Genomic DNA, 17,930 nt, shown 5'->3' with positions numbered 1-17,930 from the left:
ATTCTCTTAATGCCTTACAGAACAAATTTCCAGCAGTTTCTAAAGCGTCCAGATCACAAGCAAAACTTTGTATCTCAGTGGCAGGCTGATTACAACTGTCTTCCTGATGACCTGTGGGATGATGAGGAAACAAAGGCCGAACTACACCAAAGAGTAAATGTAAGGAAATCTGTGACTTATTGCACCAGGGTCTCTACACGCTCAACTATTGTGCTGCAGAACTCTAGCCCATTCCCTTCTTACTTTCGTTAGGTATGAGGATGAGGTGGGAAGTGATTTGAACACTTAACCTGGAAACTTTCTTGGGCAATGGCTCTTCTGGACTTGAATTCAGAATAAGAATATTGTGGCCAACACTTCCAGAAAGAGGAGCCAAGTTCAGCAGAGCCAGAGCATTCTTGGCATCTGTTTTGTAGACTCCTAACCCCTTTGTTGGGCGTTGTAACTATATTGATGCCTGTTATTAAGCACATGCCTACCTTGACTGCAGTCATAGGGTTGGATGATGTCAGAGAGAAGGGGAATGAGGGAACTTCATGGAAAACCTAAAGGGCTGCCAATATTGAATAGATCCTTTGAGGGAGAGTGCCAAATCTTATACATTGTTGTATCTCCATCAAGCCCAGTACCTGGCGCTTGATAGGCTGATTTTCATAAGTTCATACATGGAATATATTACCCTAATGGTTTAGAAAAGGACTTCTGAGGATTAGGAAGCTTGATGTCAATATCTTGCCTTTTGTCTTTCCTGTATAAATTTACAGAGACCCTTATCCTGTCAGAGGAATTCTTTCCCTTGCCACTACCTTAAGTACAGGTTGCTAGTAGTCAGATCTGATTATAATCTTAATATTTACTTGTACAACAAAAAAAGTGCCAATGTCTACCCCACAAGCCATTCATCTTCTCTATATTTTTTGAACATCTGTCATGATCCCAGCACAGTTCATGGGTCTGGGGAGACAACAGTGAACAAAAAATCTATGACCTCATGATATTTATGTTCTGGTAGCCAAAGACAGAGAATAAGCAATAAACAGGTGAGTATATAGAATATACAGTGAATATGTCATTGACAGAGCTTTGTGAAGAATAAAAAAGCAGGGCAAGGAAAGGATTGCTGATGTACTATTTTGTCTATGGTAGTTGTGGAAAGGCCCACTGGGAAGGTGACATTTGACAAACTCAGGACAGGAGTGATTGAGTGAGCCATGTAGATATTTGGGGAAAGAGTGTATCAGGCAGAGAGGAAAGTAAAGTCAAAGGCACTGAAGAGGGAGGATGTGTGGTGTGTTTGAAGAACAGTAAGGAGACTGATGTGGCTGGAAGAACAGAGGGAGCAGGCCAGAATGGGTGGTGATGAGGTGAGAGAGATCATAAGGGACCAGATTACCTAAGGCCTTGGAGGTCATTATTAGGATACTGATATTTATCTGAATGAGAACTGAAGCCTTGGCTTCTGGATTTTAAAAGGGTCTTTAGTGGAGTAAAAGCAGCAGGGAGACTAAGTGGGAAACCAATTGGGAAGCTATTGATTGAAATTTTAATGAAGGCATTATAGTGATTTGGATGCCCAGGGTGCTGGAGAGTTTAACCCAAAAGGTACTGAATTAACAAATGTCCTAGTAAAACTGAAGTATTTTACCTTTTCTTAGACATTCCTTAAGCAATAATTAATAGGTATATAAATCCTAAAACATATCTGTTTTTTCTATCTATTTCCTACCTAATCCTAATGCCAGCCCTCCTGTGTACTTCTTTTCCATATCAGCCAATTGATTGTTGGTAGAATGAGGCGGCTTTTAAATTTTCAATACCTTAAGTGGGATGGATTTTTTTCTAGTTCCAGAAGTACCATATGCTTATTGTAGATACATTAGATATTAAAAAGAAGCAAAATTTAAAATGACAAATCCATAATCCCATTGCCAGTAGTTAACCATTGTTACTACCTTGGTACAATTGTCTTTGCAAAAAAAGTGACTGCAATGAACATATTGCTTTGTAGCATTCTTATTCAACAATAGAACACATTTTCTTTCTCAATAAAAATTTATCTACCTCATCATTCTTACATCTAAGAGATATTTCATTAATGAACTATATCATAATTTAACCATTTCATTAACAAGTATTTGTTTAACATTAACTTTTTATTATAGAAAATTATACAGTAAAATTTCATCCAGCAAAATATTTACCACATCCTCAATTATTTCCTTGGGAAATTTTCTAAAAAAGTGAAATTGCTGAATCTAAAATTGTGCTTACTTTGAAAACACATTTAAAATCTGAAATTTTTTTAAATTGCAAATTATAAAAAATTGACACATTAAAAACTGGCAAATTTCACTCCAAGCTACCGAATATGAGGATGCCAGCAAATATTAGGTTTTATCATTTTTGTTAATCTTTGCCAACTTAATGGATATTAAAACTATGGATATCTTCCGTAATTTGCATTTCAGTTTTTACAATTGAAGTTGACCGTTTTTTCCTGAGTTTAATGGTCATTTATTTTTCCTTCCTGCTGAAGCCTATTTATGATTTCTGCCCATTTTTCTGTTGGGGTGTGCTCTTTTTCTTATTGTTCTCTAAAACCTTTTTTTATATTAAGGAGATAAACCATCTGTTGGTCATATGTTACAAATATATTCCCAGGTTCATGTTTGCCTTATATTATTTGAGGAGAGTTTTAATATGCAGAAAGCTTTTAATGTTTATATGGATAAATATGGAAAATGTTTCATTGTAGCTTCTCCTTGCGGTAAATTAAATACTTCTCCACTCCAAAATTATATACAAATGTTCCACTCTTAATACTTTTACAGTTTTATGTTTTACTTTTAAATATTTAAATTATATATTATTTGAATACGGATCTCATTTTATCTTTTTCAAAAAGTTAATCAATTGGTCTGATAAGACTCTCAAATATATCACACACAGTTGTATATGATACATTTATGTATATGTGGATTTCTAAGTATGTGGTTATCTATCGATTTGGTTTTGTATGGTGGATATGCCCCCCCTTTTTTTTTCTTGACTTACTATTAGACATGAAAGAATAGAAATGAATATAACTTCAAAAATAAGCTAGAAAGTAAACCTGAGAAAAAGAAAGGAATTAATAAGAATAAATCTGAAATTGACAATATAGGAGGTTTAAAAATATTAAACTTGGGGCACCTGGGTGGCTCGGTCAGTTGGGCGTCCAACCAGCTCAGGTCATGATCTCACGGTCCGTGAGTTCCAGACCCGTGTTGGGCTCTGTGCTGACAGCTCAGAGCCTGGAACCTGTTTCAGATTCTGTGTCTCCCTCTCTCTCTGCTCCTCCCCAGTTCATGCTCTGTCTCTCTCTGTCTCAAAAATAAATAAAAGTTAAAAAAAATTTTTTTAAATATTAAACTTAAAATATCAATTCAAGCGATAAAGTAGAGAAGATTTTGATAAAAATAGTCAAGGAAGGAAAAAAAAACTTTCCCTTTAGTAGGGCTTTGGATAGACCCCACAGTTTTTAACTACGTATTTTCAAATATAATTAATTACCAAATATTGTCTAATTGCAGTATTGATATTTTCATTGGCCACATAATTATTCTTAAAAATGCTTTGTTTCATTTCCAGGTGACAAATGTTGTTATTACTTTAAACTTTGTCCCCTGCTTCAATTCTGTTGCATTGTGATCAGAGACTTAGGTATTTAGAATTTTGATTTTAATTAATTTTATAGAATTTTGATTTTAATTAATTTGAAAAATATTTCAAATTTTTCATAATTTTTCAGTTGTCTGAAATGTGAAAAATTTCTGTTTATATTTCATGGGCACTAGAAAACAACATATAGTCTCTATTTAGAAGACTCAAAGTTTTGGCCCAGTTATCATTGTTAATGTCATTAGAATGCTTTTTAGCAGTGGATTCTTAGCAGTAGTATATTGTAGAGAAACTTGTAAAGTTTAAACAAATAATCCCGCCTTTGCTTCAGACCCTATGTCCTAAGTCAGGTTTAGGATGGGCCCTTATATTACTTTCATTTTTTTAAAGCATCATAAGTATTCTGATTGAAACAATTACTGTATTCTTTTTTTTTTTTTAACATTTTTGTACCTACATAATCTTGCAAAAACTAATGAAAGTGGGTTAAAAACCCCTGTCATGGTTACGTTTCTATCCATTTTCCTTGCTATATCTTTTGCTCTATAGGATTTAATGTAGCGCCAGTAATCAGTAAACTGAACATGTATATGTGCTGGCACTGTCTTGTTTCACCCTCAGGACAACCCTCTGGGGTGGGAACTAGTAATAGTCACATTTTATGGATGAAGAAATATGGTAAAGAGATAGTAAGCCTCACAGCTGGAATCTGAACCCACGCTGCCAGACTCCCCAGACCATGAACCGTTCATTAAACGGTTTCTCCGACATAGTGATATTTGATGTGAAGAAACATGATAACTTATCTCTTCATGGTCTCCTACACTCTCTATAGTGTAAAATAACCATCGTTGCCCCCAAACAACTACTTTTGTACTGAATTCTACTGTATCCGATAACAATCCTGTGAACCTTGTTTCATTTCTTATTTGTATTTGTCTCATCTAAGTTTTGACTTTGCACCTTTTTGTGTCATTTTGTTTTATGCGAGACTCTAATAAGCACCATATAAGTTGAATTTGGTCTTTTGACCCAACAAAAACCTTTAAAACTTTTGTAAAAGGAGGAGGAGCTAGGATGGCAGAGTAGTAGGGGAACCCTGGGGTTGTCTCAGCCCTCGAACACAGCCAGATCAACATCAAATCATTTTGAACACCTAGGATATCAATCTGAGGATTAAGAGAACAAGCTGCAGAATTCGAAGGAGAGAACATGGCAGCTTCTCTTAACCAGCAGACTAAAACATAACCAAAACCGACCAAAGGACCTGGTTTCCTTTATTTTTGTAATTTATTAGTTTTTATTATTTTTTCCTCCGAAATGACAAGACAGAGGAATTCACCCCAAAAGAAAGAACAGGAAGAAATGACAGCCAGAGATTTAATCAATACAGATACAAGTAAGGCGTCTGAACTAGAATTTAAAACAACAATTATAAGAATTCTATCTGGGCTTGAAAAAAAAGCATGGAAGACGCTAGAGAATCCCTTTCTTCAGAGATAAAAGAGTTAAAATCTAGTTGGGCCCAAATTAAAAATGCTATAACTGAGATGGAAACGTGAATGGATGGATGCCAAGACTGAGGATGGACAAAGAGGAACAACTTAGTGATAGGATAAAATTATGGAAAATAATGAAGCTGAAAAGAAAGGTAGACTTAGGGAACTCAGTGACTTCTTAAAACAGAATAACACTCGTATAAGAGTCCCAGAAGATGAAGAGAGAAAAATGGGCAGAAGGTTTATTTGAGCAAATTATAGCTGAAAACTTACCTAATCTGAGGAAGGACACAGACATCAAAATGCAAGAAGTACAAAGAACTCCCATTAAATTCAACAAAAGTTGTCCATCGCCAAGGCGTATCAGAGTCAAATTCATAACAATTTTGTAAAAGTGTTCATTTTTAATGATTTTTGTCTGCATAACCTTCACAATTAATAGCCATGAGTTTTTCTTAAATACAACACACCTATGATTATTAAGGGATATTTAATAATTCCCTAATTCTTTCCAAACAATACGTGAAAACCAGCCATGCCTCTGGGTAGCCCAGACCATCTCTATGCTTGGTAAATGTCTTTGTTCTTGGCTTGTTTCATTCCAATTCTGAGAAGTTATTGGAGAGGTTCTCCTATTGCATTGTCCTCACTCTGCCATCAGAAATCTGAGCCACACAGACGCTAGTACTTGCCAAGTCTTCACAGTGAGGCAGGAGAAAAAGGGAACTCTTCTAGCTCTCATAAATGTACAAATGCTGGTAGACACAAGCCTGTACTCACTGAATGTCTGACAGAGTATCTGTGGAAAGACCATGGAGATACCAAGATCAGCTCTAAGATAATGGTGCATTGTTCTAATACTTAGAATATGGCTTCAAAAATGGCTGTGATATTTTCATTTTATATGCAGTTCCCTGGAGGTAACAAACCAATATGTTAATTGTTTCAGTGACATAGTATCACAGAAATAAAACCTACTGGGGGCACTGGAATCAAACCGATTGCATTAAGATTCCTGACTCTGCCACACTGAAGCCAGAGCCAAGTGACTTAACCTCTCTGGGCATCCATTTACTCACCGGAATTTACTTCCTGGTTATTGTTGGGATTAGCAGAGTAATCAATGTGAAGCACTTAACACAACGCCCAACACAGACTAATGTTCAATAAATTATTAGTATGAAAACTGTCACATTTTAATTGTACATATTTCATTAATGGTATATTTTATTAAACAGATTTTATTGCTATGAATATTATATTCTTATAAGATGATATTAGTTTTTATTAACTGAGGAATTATTGTATGCTAAATACTATGCTAAGTGCTTTATATACATAAACTAATTTATTCTATATTGCACATCCAAAAAGTAAGTTTCAGACAAAGTAACTGAGACCTGAAATACAGGTGTGTATTACCCAGCACCACAGGCTCATGTCTTGGATCTACCACTTACTCACTGTGTGACATTAGGAAAATAACCTCTCTGTGACTCATCTGCAAAATGAAGATAATAAGAGTACCTCAGATTGTTGCGAGGCATTAAATGAGTTGGTATAAGTACAGTGACATATTCTGACACTCTAACACACGTAGAAAGACCTCAGTGCATAGTAAATAGTGTTAGTTTTTTACATCAATGGCAGACCCGGGATCTTGCAAAGATTTTTTTAAATTTTATTTATTTATTTATTTATTTATTTATTTATTTATTTATTTATTTATTTTACTGCTAGCTCTTTAGTGAAAAGCTTAGATTTGAACAATCCTATTAAGCTCAGACAGCAGTTCTTGATGAATGACATGCCGCATTCATGATTAACGAATGAGCCCGTGCCCTTGGTTTAAATATGGCTGCATATTTCTTCCACCGACAATTCGTCATTTCCCCCCAAATTCCCTGAAAGGACTTTTTCAACTAAGAAAATTTCCTGTGAAAGGATTAGAATACTACATAACACATAGCCACCCGTGAATAAAGTGAATTGTAGTGGGTTTGTGCTAGATGTGGGCATATGATTTGGTGAGCTGGTCTTACAAAGGAAAGGCCTGGCATAGGGTAGAAGCCAAATAAAAAGTTGTTGAATGAAGAAATAAAATACATGAGTGCATTAGGTCCAATCTTCTTTGGAGATATTTTTAAGACAGGCAAAGGATTCCAGTTTTATTACACTGAGGTTATTTGAGCCGTGATTCTAAAGCATAACAGCGATGTCTCTTTCTGCTCAGGATTTACGAGACCGCCTGTGGGACATCTGTGATGCCCGGAAGGAAGAGGCAGAACAGGAGCGTCAGGATATCATTAACGAGAGCTGGTTGCAGGACACCATCGGAATCACGATGAACCATTTCTTCTCACTGATGCAGGTAAGAGCGGCTGTCAACGACACAGACTCTCGCCTCCCCAGCTATGTCCTGTCCCTTCCTTTACAGTTCCTTTGGAAGCATGAGGGGCCCATTCAGGCTCACTTTACTCACAGCACTCTGCCTGGCCTGAGCTCCAACTTGCCGAAGAAGTTAGCTGAAATAAATCATTTGGGCCCTGGGCCAAACAAGCACCAGAACTGGGAGCATCCAAAGCAACCACTGACCAGCTTAGAACAGTGGAGAGTGGCAGGAGAGGTAGTGTCTATACTGGTTGTTACCTTGTCAGCCTCTGTGGACACCCAGAGTGGCCAGCAGAAGCCCAGGAAAGCAGTCCTGCCAGAGAGCATGGGCTAAGTCAACGTCAGCAGGCATTCGATTCCAGAAAAAAGTTTTATGTCAGGATTGAAAAAAAGAAAAAAATACCATTCACCAGAACAACCTCATTAACTTATATTTGCAGCCTGTTAAATAAAAATATTGCACCAGACAAGAAGTTAGGCTTTGCTCTTTTTCCAAGACTATTGTCAACAATAGGAGAGAGCACACACCAAGTCTGGATACCCAGCATTGCCAAGAGGAAGAGCTAGAGAGAGTTGGAGAGCTGGAGTGTAGTCCTTAGTACAGAAACCATCTGTACTTGCTGATTGGCCTTGCCTAAAGGAAAAGTAAGCTTTCTCCTACCTTCGCTACAGAAGGTACTTTTACCACTGGGAACAAGGCTCCTCCACTCCCAGACAAACTGGCAGAGAGAGGTGCTATCTTCCTTGATGCCTAACATTTCAAAGGGATGGTGCCCAGATACTTAGTAAAGACAGTTTTAAGTTCTAAAACTGGCAAGAAGCTTTTGAAAAGATTTATACCTCAAATGGACAGAGCAAAGATTTACAATAAGTTTTCTAGAGTAAATAAGAAAAGGGATGTCAGGAGTCAAGACTTAGGAAGAAGACTGTACAGTCTAGCCAAGCTGAGGGGCATAGGAAGGTTGTCTTGGTCAAGTTGTGTCTACCTAAGTACTGTTTCCTAAGAGAATAGCAGTGACAGTAGAGAATGGAAAAGGATACATTTTTAGTCTTCAACTGACTGACTTACATGAGAAGATATTATAGGAGAGGAGAATATTTAGCTGACAGTCTGAGCTAGCACACAGTAGGTGTTTAATAAATGCTCATTCAACTAATGACTGCGAATGCTGATACTTCCAACCTTCAGAGGGACAAGCCCATGATGCATGGGCAGCTTGGACCACAGGAGGCCTGAAAAGTCAGCAGAAACCTGAGGTGCAGGAGCAGCCTCACTGACTATAAGCTCTGGGATCCAGGCATGGGTTGTATAGAGGATTACAATGAGCCACCTAAGCAGCCTGATCCACCCAGGCAGCCTATGCCACCTCAGGTAGCATTCCTTAAGCACCAGTTTAGTCAAGCAGAGACTGGCTATTAGAACGGCGCATCAGAAGCTTGTGGCGGAAATCACTGAAATTCAGTGGCAAAGCGAATAGAGAATCTTTGTGAATCATTTCTCATTAGTCCCAGCAGTACTGCCTCTTGTGGGAATGGCATGACTTACCTCTCAGCAATACCTAGATTTAAGGATCTCGTTCTGAGAAGCCGAATCCACTTCTAAAGCGAACTAGGAGGAAAGAAGATAAAGGAAAGGACACTAAATAAAAGCTGCTATTTATTAATTCCTTACTCTTTCCTCCATACGTGCCAAGCACTGCTCTATGGACTTTCACATAGGTTACGTGAAAACTTCCCAACAACCCTATGCTGTAGCTTCTGTTATAATCCTCATTTGACAGATGAGGAAACTGAGGCAGACATAAGTGGAATGATTTGCCCGATGGCACACAATCAGTAAGTGAGAGAGCAGGGATTGGGACTGAAGAAGCCTAACTCCCAAACCAGTGCTCCTAACCACCGTTGTATCATCAACACTGCTCAGATAGTTGAAGGCCTGCCACATGGAATAGCAAGGAAACTCATTCTGCACTGGATCAATAGGATTCTTATAAAAACCAAAGATGGAATTCTCAGGAAGTGGATGTCAGTTTGATAAATGAAGAAAGAACCTAACGATTAGAACTGTCTGTCAAATAACAGACTTTGGAAGCAACTGAGCTGCTGGACAAGGAAACTCATAAGCAGAAGTTTGCACATGTTTATGGAGGGCTAGGGGAAAGAATCCTTGTGAAGTCTTCAAGGGCCTGCAGTACTGAGTAACAAACAGCTAGATGAGCATTTCCCAAAGTGGGTTCCATGGAACACTAGTTTTATGCAATGGTTCACAGAAAAAGGACTCAGCAATCAAATGAGATTGGGAAGTACAAAATACTCTACACTTCCCTCTCCCCTGGGAGATGGACAAGTATATTGACATATTAGGACACCATGATGGCCTGCTGTAAAGAAACTTTTTGATAAGTCAACCCAGCATTTCTGAAACTATTCAACATTGTAAAGTTTTTGTTTGTTTTTATCTCCGGCAGGGTACTCATTAACAGCCTACAGGACAAGTTTTCTACACAATAAATTTTAGAAAATGCTGTGCTAGATGATTTTCTAACATTCTCTTCAAAACTAGGATCCTGTGTCTCAGCACGACAAATGCAAACACTTATTATCACACTGTGAGATTTGTCCATATATGAATATTTTAAAACTTAATTTGGTTGCTATCCAAGAAAAGAAAAATATTTAGTTTTCTTAATAATTTCAAAATACTAGTTCGAAAAGTTCAATGTACATTTATATTTAAAATCCAAATATTTGAAACATGCTCGATAATTTAAAACAATATATGAATGGCAATTTTGTTTTATAATATAGACTCAGTTTAACCAAGTGAACATCTTCCTGTTTCAGTCATTTGCCTGGAAAAGTTTAATAATGTGCAAGACACCTTTCAGGAGCACTTTGGCTTACCCTTTTTTGTATCAAAAACAAATCTATTGAAACTGGTTTTGTCTTCTGTTGTAGACTACAGTGTGAAAGCCTTTATTTATTCTAAACTGTGAATGTGGCAGTCAGTACAAGACTATGTCTTAATGTTTTAAGAAATAAATGGCAACATTAATTGCTTGACAAATATTCATGAGTATCCTTGGGTTAGGTTCAGCTAAGGGCTTTGAACACTATGTCAGTTTTGTTCTTTTTGGAAAAGATGCTTTCTATAATTAACTATGTATCATGGAATACTTCTGCAGAAGAGCTTCAATCTTTAGGCCCTCAGGTACTGGTTTAAGTAGCCCTACTAATCAAAGCAAAGTCTGGATGTCATGTTTATACTACCAAAAAGCAGTGTGAACATGCCAACTGCTCTGAGACCTAATGGGAGAATGGGCTGAAAAACTCATGGTCTACATTTGTGTGTTTGGCACTCACTATACATGCATTTACTCATTACTGCAAAGGGAAATGGCTTGGCTGGCCGGGAGTCCCTTGTGAATAACTGATGCTCGACTTATCACCAACTCCTCTGTGTTCTCCATTTTGCTCAAGGCAGTACTGGCAAAGTCAACAGATGGGTTTTGCTGTGAGCCTGGAGGAATGATCTCATATTCTACACCTATTGAGCAAGAACAGAAACTGTGAAGAGAGAACTGTCCGTTACCACTTTGCCTTCCCATGTCATTTCTCCACAACTATGTTTCATTGTCCTAGAGGACCAAAACCTAGTCTCTTATTTTGTACTTCAATTTTTTGTTTTTGTATCTGCATCTGTGTATGTATTTATCCTATTTTTGGCATCTCTCAAATCAACTAATTTGTTACCTCTGGTAGAAGACATGCACGTATTTGTTAATGTATCGGTTGGTTGAATATACAGGACACAGGAATTCTTAATGTCAAAATAATGCATAATATACACTACTTCAGGCATCATACATACTGTAATCTTTTGTCACAATATCAAGAGGCATAGAAATGCCATCTTCTTAAGTGGAATTATACTCAATGAGTACAGAGAGCACAAAGTCACCAGTTATCTTTAATTTTTATGAAATTTTAGATATACACTTATAGCTAATTCTCTTTCTTAATTTCCAGAAAATTGATTTCAACTTAAATATTTTAAAATAGTGCTTACAAAACTTAGATAGGAAATATGTACAGATCAGCTTGCTCATTCTTGGGTATTGACAGTCATTTTGCTATTAAAGGCAGAATTGAACCGTTTCGAAGATACAAAGAGATTCCTTCAAGATTATTACAGGGGAATGGAAGGCAAAATCCCAATCGACGACAATAAGAGATTTACTCAAGTCCCATTGGTCCAAGTGGATGGTAGAGACATTTCAGAAAGCCAACACAGGTAAGGCAGGCTATCGTGTTCTACTATACTTGGTTTGAATTAAAAATTTGTGATTTTAAGTTGAATACTGCTAATAAAAACCACACTCCTGGGTGCCTGGGTCTGTTACTTACTAGGTGTATGTGAGTAAATTAAAACAATTTATTTTGGGGGAAAAGTCACCCCAACTCTCTTAAGCCTTGGTTTCCTTATCTATAAAGTAAGGCTGTTGTGAACATTACAGAAAATGAAATCTTCAAAGCACTGAGGACCACGTTAGGGAATCAGAAGACTTGAGATCTAGTCTCAATAATCTCAATAAGTGGTGACTATTATTATTGAATGTTATAACAATAACTTACATGCACTATTTTAATGATAAGTGTTGCATGTCCTTGCTTTGTTTTATCATCCCATGTACCAAGAAGGATTTGAGATGACCTGAACACAATATGGTTATACATAAGATCTGAGACCCATTTCTTCTCTCTAGATTTCCTCCATCTAATCCCACCGTGTCCCAATCATGCCCACGTGTAAGCAGGAAAATACAAGAAGGAAAGTTTGTACCTACTTCTTGGTACAAATACAAGAGAAATGTGTAACTCAGCAAGCTGCTGAAAGAGAACTTTGAAAAGCCAATAATAAAAAATTCCACAGGCAATATGAACCATCAGAGCCATTTAAAGAGGCCAAGTTCCAATGTCTACGGTAGCAGTGCATTCTGTTCTTAGCACAAAATAGCAAGTTAGGCATATTGGGGAAGCTATTAAAGTTGGTTAGCAGAATAAAACAGGCAAAAGAACAGGCCGTTCTTATTTTCTGCAAAACAACTGTGCACCAATCTCAACCTCAAATCACTGCTTTGAGTATCTACTAAAACTCTCGATCAATGTATCAACCAATCAACCAATCAGCTATAGTCTCTTTAACATATATAAGGGAAGCAAGCACACTGACAAGCATTTTCACATAGCTGTCTATTTTATTCCTGTAACAACAACAACATAATAGTAAATAATAATTGATGAATAACTAATAATTAGCGGTTGCTAAGAATTAGTAACAACAGTAATAGTAGTAGTCTTATGTTTGTATTATTCAAGGGAAGGAACTTCAGAAAGGAGCCCCAGTTTGTATCTATTGATAGTGACAGAACTATAGCTAGGCCAGAATTTTTTCCAGTAAATGAATTCTAACCCCAAATTTTATTTCTAAATGATATGCCACCACTGCTGTCCTCCAAAGCACGGTGTTAGGAAATGCTTGTTGGACTATATTAAACATTTAGAGATGATCACACAAATTTTACCTTAACTTGTTAGACACATGAATTTCAGTGTTTCAGTGACAAATTTAGCATTACTTGATTGTTAAAATGTAAATTGTCCTGTGGGTAGATGTATGCGGCATTGAAGCACCTTCGCACACCCCCTCCAAGTACTATAAGAATCAAAGAGCCAAGTTCAAGAAACCACATCTAATGCTTCAAAACTAGACCAAGCTAATTGTTTGGTGGAGTTCCCAATCAGCCTTCTGGATCAACAATCTATTCCCCAGCAGTTTGAGTCTGCCAAACCAAATGCTTGCTCCTATTATTGCTCCTGACTCCTCAGGTTTCAGCAAAGTCAGAGCTGGAGCTTCTCTCCCCACCCCCATTCTGTGCCCAAGCTGAGGGCTCTTTGCACTTTGTATCACCAGGGTGGATCCCAGTCATAATAAGCATTCTGCTTTGGGGATCTCTACCTGCTTCTCTTAGCCTTTGAGATTTGGGAGTCCTTCGGGGAGAGAATGTTCCCAGCGGCAGCTCTAAAATTTCTACAAAGGGGCAACAGTACGTCTGAAAGAAGGGAGAGCTTAACTTCGTGTTCCCAAAGCATTTTACAAATCAAAGAGAGGCCATCATTTATCCCTACTCTAAACTAGGGAGGTTTGTTGGATGTCTGTCCCACCCACTATCAAAACCTTGTTGCCTCCATGGGATTCCCCCTTGCAGACCTCACATCTTTCATATCCTGATTTTTAATTTTCCACTTCAGGAAGCCAAATGATACTAGTCATCTTGAAGGAGTGATGCCCAGTTTTATTTGGTTTGCTTTTCCATGACTGATTTGTTCCTTGTTAGAAGTTTATGCCCTGGCTAAATTTCAAAATTGCACTTCTTCATAATTGCCATTGTTTAATTTCCCTCCTCGTGATTACTGAGAATAACCGTAAAAATTATGTTTTGTTACTATTTGTTTCTAGTTTCCTCTTGTTAATAAGACTATTAAAATGTGAATATAGTCTTTTATAGTCTTCATTTGAAGAGTTCTTCCAGCACGACTTTGAAAATTGAGATTAAAGCAAGACAACAAGATTTCCAAAATAACATGGTCATAAAGAGAGAATTCTGTTAAATAAAACATTTATGTTTCCTTTTGGTTTGCTTGTTTTTCAAAGAATTCCTCTAATTCCTCGAATATCCGTTTCCCCGGATTCAGCTACGTCCAAAACAAAAACAAAAACCATACTGAAGGGCAAGATTGATTACTCACTGGAAAATGTTGAGTCGAACTTTGAGGCAGATGAGAAGTTGCTAATGGACACCTGGCAGCAAGCTTCTTTAGCAATATCTCACATGGTAAGCAGTGCTTGTTACTACCTTTTCAGCAAAATCCATTCACTAAGTACCAATATTCCTAGTATGCTCTGAGTAGAAAATTTACACAATGTTGTATAACTTTATACCTTCAGGAACTGTTTTGCTTTGTTTTCTGAAAGAAATAAGAATTGAAACGATTCAGTCAGCAAATATATATGATCAAGAATGGAGTAAACCAACATGTAGTTTATTTTCTGTGCTGGGCCAACGTTCCAAGTACAGAGGCCAAAGGGCCAATCAGGAAAAGTCAACGACGTATATCAAATATAATGCAATAGGGAGGGGTGGGACTGTGGCCAAGTGGAAATTGTACTCCTAAAGAAGAGTGTGCTACTCCACCCTAACCAACTTTGCCATTTAAGGATGAGGCCCAGTATGGACAGATCTTCCAATTTTTCAAGAAAAGCCAGAAATTCAAATTTTGTATGTGAAGCCTACTCATTTAAACATGTTAGAAATAATCAAGTTTGCAAAACTTTACAGAGCCAGGCAATACACATATTTGGCCTATAGGCCTCTGGTTAACATAAGTTACCTATGGGGTATTATCCTCTTTATCATGGAAAAATGGGGATCCAGAAAGGTTAAAAAATTTTGCCAAGGTCACTTAACAGGTAAGTGTCTAAGAGGAGATTTGAACCTAGAACTGTAGGAGTTCAAAGTTCCAGTCCTTTCCAGCTTCACTGGGAGGCAAAGGGATAATAGTCGTTGCCTGCAGGGGGCCTGTACCAAATCAGAAGAGAAGGGAAAAGTGTCCAGAGAACTTTAATGTAAGTAGAAGCTTCACCCTGTAAAGAAGGTACACACAGAGTTTAACTTGGATGGCCCCTGTTCCTTCATCCTCCAGGCCTGGGTGCCCAGTGTGGTTCTGTTCTCATTCTGGGCCAAGCTTTCTTTGAGTTTTCTTGAAATATCCCATCCAAACAAGAGGCAGTGTCAACCTTCCAAAAGATTTTGTGGAAGAGTTAGAAGAGGAGCTTGCCCCAGGGTCTCAGAGCCAGGAGTCAACTCGCATTTTCCGAGTCCCTTCCTGGCTGCTCTGCCTCGAGGGTTCTTTTCTCTGGTCTATCTCACAGCAGCCTCATTGCCTCCTTTCCGTTCTCCCCCTCTTCCTTTTGTTCCTTCTTTCGTTTCTCCTCTCAAAAGTGATTGTAGATTCCTGTCATTATCTTGCTTCTTCTATAAAAAAATTTAATGTGAGTTTTGACAAAGTGCACAACCTAAAACTGCACAGCTTGGTGAACGCACCTGAAGTACACACTGGTGGAACCTTCACACAGTAGAAGTGGGAAAGGTCGGCACCTACCAAGTCCTTCTTGTGCCCCTTCCCAGGCCTAACCCCCTTCATCCCTACAACACAGAAGCCCTATCTCCCTTTTTGCTAGCCATTGCCTTGATTTTCATAACAGTTTTATCTCCCGAGTCTGTATTTCTTAACAGAAGAATTTAGCTTACCTTGCTTTTGAACTTTACATACATGGACTCCTACTTTTTGTCTCTGTGTTTCCTTTTGCTCAACATTATTTATGAGATTCATTCTATGTTATTGAGTGTAGCTGTAGTCCATTCATTTTTGTTGCTGTATGTTGTTTCATTATATAAACTTATCCCAGTTTATTTAACTGATCTGCTACTAATACACATTTGGGCTTCCAGTGTGTGCCATTATGGATAGCCCTGCTATGAACATTCTAGTACTTGCCCACTGCTGCGCATATGCACACACAACCGTTGGATATATATCTAAGAGTATTTGCTAGCTTCGATGTCAGTAGATAATACTATACATAATACTTCAGTTTTCATAAGTAATGCCAAATTCTTTCCCCATTTCATGGCAGTATCATCTTCGTCATAAATTAGGTGACCTTCTATCATAAATTAGTTCTGTCACATTGCTCTATTTTTCCATATTTGTACTGAAAACTGTCAATCCTTTATTTGTCATATCCTTTATTTATCTAAATGAGCAAATCTTCTCACCTTGTCATCTGTCCAGAGTATTTTGGCACTTCTTGGCTCCTTGCCTTTCCATATAAAATTTCAAATCAGCTTGTCAAAATTTACAAAAATGTTGGCCATAGATTTTTTTAGGATAATATTTATCAGATTATGGAAATTTCTTTTCATTTATAGCTTACTTTGAGGGGTTTTCATAAATATATTAACAAATTCTTTTTCCACATATATTGAAATTGTCATATGATTCTTTTCTCTGTTTTCTATTAATGTTAAATATCATATTGGTCAATTTTCTATTAGACTTACATTGCCTCCCTGGAATAAGTCCAACATTATAATGAAGCATCATCGTTCTTACATATTGCTGGATTTGCTTCCTAATACTTTGTCTAGGATTTTTGAATCTTTGTTCATGAGTGAGAAAATTCTATAATCTTTCTTTCTCATTCTGCCTTGTCAACTTTTAGCATCCAGGTAATACTAGCCTCATAAATCAAGCAGGATATGTTTCTTCTCTTTCTATTCTTTAGAAAAGTTCGAGGAAGTTGGAAATATTTCCTCTTGAAATGTTTAGTAGCCTTCAAGAAGCTATCTGGGCCTGGGGGCACCTGGGCAGCTCAGTCAGTTAAGCATCTGATTTTGGCTTGGGTCATGATCTCATGGTTCAGGAGTTCAAGCCCCATATCGGACTCCCTGCTGTCAGTGCAGAGCCTGCTTTGGATCCTCTGTCTCCCCTCTCTCTCTGCCCCTCCCCTGCTTGTGTGCACACTCTCTCTCCCTCCCTTTCTCAAAAATAAATGAACATTAAAAAAAAGAAAAGCCTGATGAACTGAGCCTTTTCTTACTAGGAGTTAATCTTCTTTATAATGCTTTTTTGGAAATTATACTTTTAAATATTGTTTACATGATATATCTTTGTTCATCCTCTCATTTTTGTCCTTTATTTTTTCTTGCTTGCTTTTTTCCCCTGACTTTTTTGGAAGTAGTGCATTCTGTTACTGTTCTCCTAATGGTTACTCCAGGAATTATATCATGAATTGTTAACTTATCAAAGTCTACATATTTTTTAGTCAGTAATTCAAGGTGTTATTCATAGAGTAGCCACTAAGTGAATTAGTGTGTGTTACTTCCAAACTAATATAGGGAAAAAAAGTGAATAAATTTAAAATATTCAATCCAACAGAAGAAAAAAAAGGAACAGAAAAAGATTTAGAAACAAACAATACAAACAGAAAGCATATAGAAAGATGGTAGATGGTAGATACCCCAAGTATCTCAATAGCTACTTTATATTTATAAGGGCAAAATGATCCAGATGAAGGAAAAGGATTGATTTATTTTTTTAAAAAAAAGCATATGGTGTTTATAAGCTACAGAAATGATCTTCTGTTATTGACCAAAGAGGAAAATGGGGTAGTGTGATGACCTCCGGTAGCCACCACGGAATCCTAAACCCTTGACCCAGAGGCTCAGAGCTCCCTATCTTGCTGGTACCAACTCA

At 37.5% G+C, this 17,930-nt stretch overlaps 1 protein-coding gene across 4 annotated transcripts in view; it reads left to right on the top strand.

Annotated features, from left to right (window-relative positions):
• The window catches only part of SPEF2 (sperm flagellar 2), a 184,443-nt gene that overhangs the window by 103,041 nt on the left and 63,472 nt on the right, over positions 1–17,930 (top strand). For all 4 annotated transcript variants that reach the window (XM_042996620.1, XM_042996611.1, XM_042996618.1 and 1 more), the window contains 4 exons: positions 21–159; positions 7,393–7,530; positions 11,693–11,844; positions 14,266–14,446. In XM_042996620.1, coding sequence (XP_042852554.1) covers positions 21–159; positions 7,393–7,530; positions 11,693–11,844; positions 14,266–14,446 — 610 coding nt within the window. The remainder of the gene's footprint in view (positions 1–20; positions 160–7,392; positions 7,531–11,692; positions 11,845–14,265; positions 14,447–17,930) is intronic.

Source organism: Panthera tigris, chromosome A1 (assembly GCF_018350195.1).
Source record: "Panthera tigris isolate Pti1 chromosome A1, P.tigris_Pti1_mat1.1, whole genome shotgun sequence".
Taxonomy (NCBI): domain Eukaryota; kingdom Metazoa; phylum Chordata; class Mammalia; order Carnivora; family Felidae; genus Panthera; species Panthera tigris.
This window is presented reverse-complemented; position numbering and strand designations above follow the sequence as displayed.